The 10000-nt window shown below is 52.2% G+C and overlaps 1 protein-coding gene across 3 annotated transcripts in view; it reads left to right on the top strand.

Moving 5' to 3' along the window:
• Positions 1-10000, top strand: part of epm2a (EPM2A glucan phosphatase, laforin) — a 19508-nt gene that overhangs the window by 7723 nt on the left and 1785 nt on the right. For all 3 annotated transcript variants that reach the window (XM_061241029.1, XM_061241028.1, XM_061241027.1), the window contains exons 3-4: positions 6634-6878; positions 8724-10000. The exon at positions 8724-10000 is cut by the window's right edge and continues 1785 nt beyond it. In XM_061241029.1, the coding sequence (XP_061097013.1) occupies positions 6634-6878; positions 8724-9007 (529 nt within the window). In that variant the 3' untranslated portion in view covers positions 9008-10000. The remainder of the gene's footprint in view (positions 1-6633; positions 6879-8723) is intronic.

Raw genomic sequence — 10000 nt, 5'->3', positions numbered from 1 at the left:
CCATATGTTGTAATATTTTTTCAAGGGCCCCTTCACAGTCAGGGCCCTTGAAATCGTCCTTTTGGCTGTACTGTTTCCAGTGCCTCTTAAGGTGGCTTTTTTCACAGCAGCAAGTGAGTGGGGTTACCGTCGGTTACAGCCATACAACCTCCAGCTGCTGTTCCCACGATACCCCCTCTGTGCCCAGGCTGTTCCATGATACCCCCTCTGTGCCCAGGCTGTTCCTGCAATACCCCCTCTGTGCCCAGGCTGTTTCCACGATACCCCCTCTGTGCCCAGGCTGTTCCTGCAATACCCCCTCTGTGCCCAGGCTGTTCCATGATACCCCCTCTGTGCCCAGGCTGTTCCTGCAATACCCCCTCTGTGCCCAGGCTGTTCCATGATACCCCCTCTGTGCCCAGGCTGTTCCTGCAATACCCCCTCTGTGCCCAGGCTGTTCCATGATACCCCCTCTGTGCCCAGGCTGTTCCTGCAATACCCCCTCTGCGCCCAGGCTGTTCCTGCGATACCCCCTCTGTGCCCAGGCTGTTCCCATGATACCCCCTCTGTGCCCAGGCTGTTCCATGATACCCCCTCTGTGCCCAGGCTGTTCCATGATACCCCCTCTGTGCCCAGGCTGTTCCTGCGATACCCCCTCTGCGCCCAGGCTGTTCCTGCGATACCCCCTCTGCACCCAGGCTGCAGCCCGGTCACAGGACACAAACCTGTAATGGTTCACCTGTGAAAGCCCTGCCCTTGCACAAAGACCTGGGGAGAATGTTACAGGCACGACCCCCTCTGCACCCCCTCTGCACCCTATTCTATACTCTGCTTTTCTCTCTGGTCTTAACCCAGTTGGTGAATTCGGGGTTAATCTTAAAGGGTACATCACGGCAGAAGTAGAAAGAATAGGACACAAAAAATAAGTTCATTAGTGCTTTTTCATCCTCCGTACTGCGTTATGGGCTCAGCGGTCATTGAACTGAACATTAAAATAAATGTAGTTGTAATGAGTAATGTAGTAAAAATAATGAAGGCATTAAGTCGGGCTTAAAACTCGTTCCAGAGGTCGAATCTCCGTGTGCCAGGAATGAATACAGACCATTAGTTAACCTCTGTGTGACAGCGCTTTTCCGAGCCCTATTCATCAAGCCAATCTGATTATCCCGAAATGTGCTAAAAAACAGATGGAGGCACGGGCAGTCGAACGAGGACTCGGCGTCACGCCGCGCTTATTAGAATGAAAGGCATTCGCAAGCATTTTGGACCTTAAATTATTAATACGCTGAGATGCATTCGCGGCACAACAAATGGCCCCGGCTCAAACTGTTATGCTACGAGACAAGAAAGTAATACTTAGCGATTGTTTTTCAGGCGGAATACAATGAGTCGTGAGTTGTTATGGCTCAATTATAACCCTGGTGTGGCCGTGTCATGCTTAACCATTTGAAGAGTAGAGCCTTTCTCGGAATGTTTTTTCTCTCTTAGTATTCTAAGTCAGTGTTCTAGAACCCCGTTGTTTCCAATCACCAGCAGCGATCGTTACATCAGCACGTGAACGTTCAGTTCAGGACATTCTAATCGCCTATTTGTGATGTCACGCCCTAAAGGGATTTTAAAGTGCCAGGCCTGTAAATCAACAGGTTTAATGTTGAAATGTTGACCCTTTAGTGACCCTTTAACTAGACACTTAAATTGGTTGATCTATTGAATATTCACACTCATTATAATTAAGATGAAGCTATAAATATTGATTAGGAATTTAACACTTATTAAGTTACACTGGGTAAGGGCTTACACAAAGAAAATAAACACGGCGATATTGCAGTGAAATTTCCTCCATTTTTTTGGGGAGGGGGGGGAATTGACACACTTGACATGGCAGTGCTTTTATCTCTCTGGGTGTCCGCACTCTGCCTGACAGGAAATGACACGCACCCCTCGGTGAGCACGCACACACACGGTCGTTATCTCAGCGTGGACATCTTGCGCGGCGGCTCCAGTCAGGAGCTTCTGGTGCATTCCGGGCGAGCGCACGCGTTCAGCGTGAAACCTGACGACTGCCAGCCTGCGAGGACATTCTTTGTCTGTGAACACTGAGGCACTACTTTCTGCAGTTAGTGTGCAGCGTACAGAACAGCGTGTCCTGTTGTTAATTAACGCTACAGGCACCTTAGCCACTAGGCTACAGGCACCTTAGCCACTAGGCTACAGGCACCTTGACCAATAGGCTACAGGCACCTTAACTACTAGGCTACAGGCACCTTAGCCACTAGACAACAGGCACCTTAGCCACTAGTCAACAGGCACCTTAGTCACTAGGCTACAGGCAACTTAGCCACTATGCTATAGGCACCTTAGTTATTAGGCTCTAGGCTACAAGCCCCTTAGCCACTTGCCACTAGGTTACAGGAACCTTAGGCACTAGGCTACAGGAACCTTAGGCACTAGCCTACAGGCATGTGAGCCACTAGGTTACAGGAACCTTAGGCACTAGGCTACAGGCACCTTAGGCACTAGCCTACAGGCATGTGAGCCACTAGGCTACAGGCACCTTAGGCACTAGCCTACAGGCACGTGAGCCACTAGGCTACAGGCACCTTAGGCACTAGCCTACAGGCACGTGAGCCACTAGGCTACAGGCACCTTAGGCACTAGCCTACAGGCATGTGAGCCACTAGGCTACAGGCACCTTAGGCACTAGCCTACAGGCACGTGAGCCACTAGGCTACAGGCACCTTAGGCACTAGGCTACAGGAACCTTAGGCACTAGGCTACAGGCACCTTAGGCACTAGGCTACAGGAACCTTAGGCACTAGGCTACAGGAACCTTAGGCACTAGCCTACAGGCACGTGAGCCACTAGCCTACAGGCACGTGAGCCACTAGGCTACAGGCACCTTAGGCACTAGCCTACAGGCACGTGAGCCACTAGGCCACAGGCTGAAAACACAGTATCCAGGCGCAGGAAAGGAACACGCGCCACCGAGTTGTGTGGGAGGTTAAAGCCGAGGCGGAGACGCACACTTCGGCTGAAATAAGGTTTGGATATCTCTAAACCACTGGAGCCCGACGCCGCTGGTGTCATCCGTGGTGTGCCTCTCTCTCTCTCTCTCCCGGCGTAACGACACGACCGCGACCCCGTCACGCCCCCCCCCGCTCTCCGGGCGAACCCAGCTCTGTCCTCCGGGCGCTCCCAGCTCTGTCCTCCGGGCGCTCCCAGCTCTGTCCTCCGGGCGCTCCGGGCGCTCCCAGCTCTGTCCTCCGGGCGCTCCCAGCTCCCAGCTCTGTCCTCCGGGCGCTCCCAGCTCTGTCCTCCGGGCACTCCCAGCTCTGTCCTCCGGGCGCTCCCAGCTCTGTCCTCCGGGCACTCCCAGCTCTGTCCTCCGGGCGCTCCCAGCTCTGTCCTCCGGGCGCTCCGGGCGCTCCCAGCTCTGTCCTCCGGGCGCTCCCAGCTCTGTCCTCCGGGCGCTCCGGCGACCGCTCGCTGCTCAGGAACCCGTCAGATCGGCGAGAAAGCGAGAGATTAAACGCGCTAACGACCTGAAATTGATTTCTGCGAGGGAAGGCCTCGGGGACGTCTGTGACTAATAAGTTCTCTCTCTCTCTCTGGCGACTCGCAGACGTCTCTCTCTTCCTTTATTTAGATGAAAAACACAGGATCCTTTTGAAGGGGCTTTGGAAAAGTTCTCTTTTTGTGTTTTTGTTTGCATTATTTTTATTTTTTTTTGGTTCTTTTTGTTCCTGGATTGAGAACTGTTCTTTTCCAGCCGGCTTTGAAGCACCTAAGGCCTCTCTGTCTCTCTCTCTCGGCAGGAGCAGGCCCTGTGTTCTCCATTCTGAACTCGCCTGTCGGTGCTGAACTCACGACCTCACCATCGTCGAGGACGGGGCGCCGGGGGGGTGGGGGAGAATCAGAGAAACTGAAAAACGGGCGTTTTGGGCTCATTGAGGAGCTTATTGGTTTTGTTCTGTGAAGTCTCCTTCACAAAGTTCTCCCCTTTCGAAACCTGTGCCGTTTTTTTTCGTGTATCGGTTCCGCGTTGCCCGGGCAACCGGGGCGCGGGAGCGTCGGAGGTTCTGTGCGGGGCTTTAGAAAAGGCGTCTCTGTGGGGCTGCAGATAGATTGCCTTCCCCCTCTGAAACGGCTTCAAAGCCAGTCTGCTCTCTATCCCCCCGAGTTGCTTGTAACGATATCGCTTCTGCAGGGGCTGTCAGTCTGTCAGGCGCTCTCGGGGGCTGATGGAGGGGGTGTGGATGCTGGCTCATTGTCCTCACCCCCCCCCCCACCACCACCACCCTCAACCCCCAGCGGAAAGAGCCTCAGCGATCCTCGCGAGTGATAGTTCCTGCGAGGTCGAGGCAAATTCTCGGAGAGGAAGTCCGATTCTCAGACGAGACGGAGGCCCTAGGCAGCATCCCGGGGTGAGCTTTACCCTAGTTCCTCCTCCGTCGATAGCGGAATCACACGTTTCCGTGTTCAGCCAGGAACAGATAGGCCACACAGCTCCGGGAGCAGGACGGAAAAAGAGCCGGTTCCCTTCCCCCCGCCATGTTGGCAGTCCTCCCAACTCTCTCTCTCTCTACCGCTCCGTCTCCATTCACCACTCGGCCCGCAGAAGAAGAAATAAGTGAGACTTCCCCCCTGCAGTACAGAGCGCCTTCAGCATACGAATGACCCACACACAGGGCTCCGGTCGGTCCGGGGGCTTTTGTGCGTTTTGAAGAGGGTGGGGGGAGGGCACTTGGGCCTGGATTTGGTCACAATTTTCGTTCTGAACTTTTAACCTCACGGCACTCTCATATAAATAACGTGACTGGAGTTATTTTTCCCAAATGTACCCTGGAAGTACAGTACTGTTCCCTTTGGGTAACGTACTTATTTTGGCAAATAAGTATGTTTTCCAAGAGAAATGTATTATACAGTATTACAAATGAATTATATATAGCTGGCTAGTTGTACAGCGTGGGTACCATCCCGGCGACAAGCATTTCTACCTTTTCAGGGCCTTTTCATACCTGAGAGTGAATCAAATGCATCAAATGAAGACAACTTAAAACTTATTCATAGTTAATTATCATTTAGTTGAAGGACACATTATTAACTGAATCCAAAACTCATTTTTTGTTTCTAAGAGACGTCTGACATGAACACAGCAACGTCAACAATGGGACCACCTTCCACTGCCGCATTTGTGAGAAGTAATTATTGTTTCCCGTCATAAACAGAGTTTTAGTTTCCACAGAACCATTTTTCCTTCGTTTATACAACTGCTTTGTCGAACAAACCAATAAAAAACTCTTACTTGATTTGGGCTGCAACAAGGGCATTATGACTCATAATCAAACAACGGAATACCGCCAGCGCAGTTAGCCAATCCGCTAAGCGCTTCAGTTGATTTACTGTCTCCTGCGTCGCTATGCTGGGTGGAGTGCCAGGCCCTGGGAATGGTTGGCCAACTTTAATTAATATAAGATGCTTTTAAATCAGTCGCCATGGCAGCCGGGTCTGGTTTTTAAAGCTCTCGTTTGCAGAACATAAATTCGCGAGGCCGCGCTCCCAGCCAAACGTGAACCGCGAACATCCTGCATTGTGTGTGTGTGTGTGTGTGTTTGTCGTTGTGGTCAAACGCGGGAGATAGCGGCACAGGGCATGCCCAAAACGTGTGTGTGTGGTCGTGTGTGCGCGTGCAGCTAGTGGGGACATGGCATGGTGTTTTCCCCCAGGTCATTTCCTCAGATTATTCGAACCCCTTTCACACTGATGAGCACCAGCGACGGACAGTGAGTTTCACCACTGAGGACAGAGCTGGTATTATCTGGCCAGTCCTACCAATCCTCCGTTTCTTCTAGAACCTTCTCTCCAGGATCTCCCAGCCTCCTGAAGCCACAGGCCCTAAACAGCTGATGCTCTTCATTTCAGCTTTCTCTATCTCTCTCTCTCTCCCTCTCTCTCTGTCTCTTAATCTCTGCCTCTGTGCCTTTCTCTTGGTCTGTCTCTCACACTCTTTTATCTCTCAGCCACACAGTTCCGTAAACAGCTGATGATCTTCATTTGAACCCTCTCTCTGTTTCTATCTCTCTGTCTCTTTCCGTCTCTCGCACTCACTCTCTCTCTACCTCTCTCTTCTCTGTCACTCACACATTCTCTTTTTCTCAAACCCTGGCGATCTCTCCCACACATATTCACACACAATTCCATAAACTTATTCTCTTAATTTGAGCTCTCTGTGTCCCTCTCCCCCTCCCTTTCTCCCTCCCTCCTTCCCTCTTTCCCTCGCTCCCTTTCTCTCCCTTTTGTCTTTAGATTTTTGTCATTTTGTATGTCTTTTGTAATGAGATTTCTCTTTAAAGAACATCAAAAGTCTCTCTCTCTCCCCCTCACTCCCTCCCTCCCCTTTCTCCGTCCTCCTTCTCATCACCCTCTCTCCCCACCTCCCTCTCCCTCTCACCCTCCCTCTCTCCCTCCTCTATCCCCCCTCCCTCCCTCCCCACCTCCCTCCCTCCCTCTCTCCCCACCTCCCTCCCTCCCTCCCCCTCCCTCCCTCCCTCCCCCTCCCCCTCCCCCTCCCCCTCCCCTCCCCTCTCCCCACCTCCCTCCCTCCCTCCCCCTCCCCCTCCCCCTCCCCTCCCCTCTCCTCCCTCCCTCTCTCAGGGTCCTCCCCAGGGTGTGGCTGGGCAGCTGCCCGCGGCAGGTGGAGCACGTGACGGTGAAGCTGAAGCAGGAGCTGGGCGTGACGGCGGTGCTGAACTTCCAGACGGAGTGGGACGTGGTCAGCAACTCCCACGGCTGCCGCCGGGACGTGTCCCAGGACATGAGCCCCGAAACCCTGAGCCTCCTGTACAGAGACTGCGGCCTGGCCTACGTGTGGATCCCCACCCCCGACATGAGCACTGACGGTAGGCCCCGAGACCAGCAGAGACCCCCACCCCTGAAATGAGCCCCGAGACCAGCAGAGACCCCCACCCCTGAAATGAGCCCCGAGACCAGCAGAGACCCCCACCCCTGAAATGAGCCCCGAGACCAGCAGAGACCCCCACCCCCTGAAATGAGCACTGAGACCAACAGAGACCCCCACCCCTGAAATGAGCACTGAGACCAGCAGAGACCCCCACCCCTGAAATGAGCACTGAGACCAACAGAGACCCCCACCCCTGAAATGAGCACTGAGACCAACAGAGACCCCCACCCCTGAAATGAGTACTGAGACCAGCAGAGACCCCCACCCCTGAAATGAGCACTGAGACCAACAGAGACCCCCCACCCCAGACACAAGCACTGAGACCAGCAGAGACCCCCACCCCTGAAATGGGCACTGAGACCAACAGAGATCCCCACCCATGACAGGAGCACTGAGACCAGCAGAGACCCCCACCCCTGACAGGAGCACTGAGACCAGCAGAGACCCCCACCCCTGAAATGAGCACTGAGACCAACAGAGACCCCCACCCCCAGACATGACCTACCGACTGTAGGCCTGAGACCAGCAGAGACCCCCCCACCCCTGAAATGAGCACTGAGACCAGCAGAGACTACAGACGGACTCTCTGTGCTGGCTGTGTGTAGACATGTACACATAGACATACAGTCTACAAGACAGCTGACGGACTCGCTGTGCTGAGTGTGTGTATGTACATACATATAAATATACGCATACTCACGGAGCACTTTATTAGGAACACCCAATTATTCATGCGATTATCAAATAATCCAGTCGTGTGGCAGCAGTGCATAAAATCATGCAGATTGGGTCTGGAGCTTCAGTTAATGTGGGACCTGGGATTGTCATGCACAGCAGTCTCTTGGCTTTGCAGAGAATGATGCGAAAAACATTTCAACAGCGGTATTCAGAAGAGCATCTCTGAACGTGTCAAACCTCAAAGTGGATAGGCTACAGCAGTCGAAGACCAATAAGTCAAAGAGATAAGTCTAATAAATACCTAATAAAGTGCTTGCTGAGTGTATGTACAAATACAGACACGTATACAGTGAGAGAGCGGTGTAATCCTATTGTATATTCCCTAACAGGCTTAACTACTTGACAGTGAGTCCCAGGTTTTCACATTTGTGCTTTCCGAGTATTTAACTCCCACCTGTAGGGCTAATGTAGCCCTTAACCCTGATTAAGAGCTACTGTGGATAAGAGCATCTGCCAAACACCAGGAATGTAATGTGATGTACAAACATATACATATGCGTACATACATTTAGCATAGGGGCTGTGATGTCACAGCCTGGTTGGTTCCCTGTTCTGCCTGTGCATATGAAACCTCAGCCCTGGGCAGCACGTGAACAATGCATTCTGCGTTTAAGTTTAGCACGAGTGCCACAAATGTTGCTCCCTCCGTAGTGACCGAGCGTTCACTCAGTAAATTCCTAAAATAACCCCTCAGAACCTGAGTGTCTGCCATCCTGTTCAGAAGAAGTAGAGTTAGGAGTCTGAGGAGGACGTCCGGAGTGTGAGGCAGGGAACTGTTTGGTCTGTTCTTTATTCTGCTGAAGGGGACGTTCCACAGAAGGGCAGTCTCTCTGTGCACTTATAACATTCAACTAATATCACCCTGTGTCTGCCTTCAGCTCAGCAAATCATCATTTATAATATATATTATAGGTCAGTAAGGTTAGAGTTACTGCTTTAGATAGAGCCTTCCATCTACACTGGACCAACTTGCTGTACACCCACCAGATACCCAGCTGTCTATATTTGGCGTTGAACGCGGTGACCCCCCCTCTGCCCCCCCCAGGGAGGGCCCGGATGCTCCCCCAGGCGGTGTTCCTGCTGCACGGTCTCCTGGACAACGGACACACGGTGTACGTGCACTGCAACGCGGGCGTGGGGCGCTCCACCGCGGCGGTCTGCGGCCTGCTCATGTACGTGCTGGGCTGGAGCCTGCGCAAGGTGCAGTACTACCTGACCGCCAGGAGGGCGGCGGTCTACATCGACGAGGAGGCGCTGCTCCGCGCCCAGGGCGACTTCCTGCTCAAGTTCGGCCGCCCGCGCCCCGCCGTGCACGACGTGGAAACGTGATCGCGCCCGGACGAGGAGTTCGGGCGGAGTCTGCACGGTTTTCAGGATTTAACCCTTATTTATACTTTGTTGCACCACCTCTTTCAAAAAGTACGGTGCGACAGAAAAACAACGTAACAATAAAAGTGTCATACAACGTTTTGGTAGATTGGACTGCACTCACATAACGCTTTTATCCAAAGAGCTTTAAAATCGATGGCTCGCATTCACCCGTTCACCCACACACCGGCAACCCTCCCACTGTCAGACAACCTCCTGAGCTAATGCCTTTTTGCGTGTAATACTTTGCCAAATGCTTGCAGAGAGATTTATATTCTCTCTATAACAAGACACCAAACTGTTGATGTTTACATGTGTGACACCTGCGTAGCCTATCCGTGACAATTAATGGTAGGGGCCGGGTTAACAGACACAGATTAAGGTTATTCCTGCGCTAAATTGAGTTTTATCTGGAGAATCTCCATTCAGGATGTCATGTAGTCTCGGACAAGGCTTAATCTGTGTCTGTGAAACTGGGTTCCATCTGGCTGTCCAATGAACACTGTGTAACAAAGTATGATGTTGTCTGCAGCATAAAACAATTCCTGAGGTGTGAAATACTGTGGAAAAAGTATCACGCGACACTCGAGTGCCATTCTGTTGAAAAGACGTCATTTTCGTCATTCGACATTTTCTCAAAGTTGTTGGCTGTGCGCCAAACTATGAATCAGACTGTAGGGGTATAAGAGCCCAGTCCTGAACTGTGCTGTTGAAATGTGCTCTTGGCTTCTTTATTTTGGTTTCCCAGCGTAGAAAAAGCCTTTAAAATTCCTATAAAAAGCCGTGTTTGACTCTGCCTGATGCCTTTGCATCTCCAAAGGGCATTGTTTACGTTCTGCTTTCGGCCCGTGAGATTTCGCGAGTGGGCAGATTTATTTTTAGTGAGCTCTCGCTGCAGCTCTCCTTCGAGTTTGAACCTCGCTTCGCATCTCGCAAGACACCTTGGAGCTGTTT

Source organism: Conger conger, chromosome 5 (assembly GCF_963514075.1).
Source record: "Conger conger chromosome 5, fConCon1.1, whole genome shotgun sequence".
Classification (NCBI taxonomy): Eukaryota; Metazoa; Chordata; class Actinopteri; order Anguilliformes; family Congridae; genus Conger; species Conger conger.
The sequence above is the reverse complement of the archived record's forward strand: the minus strand, read 5'-3'. Positions and strand labels throughout refer to the sequence as shown.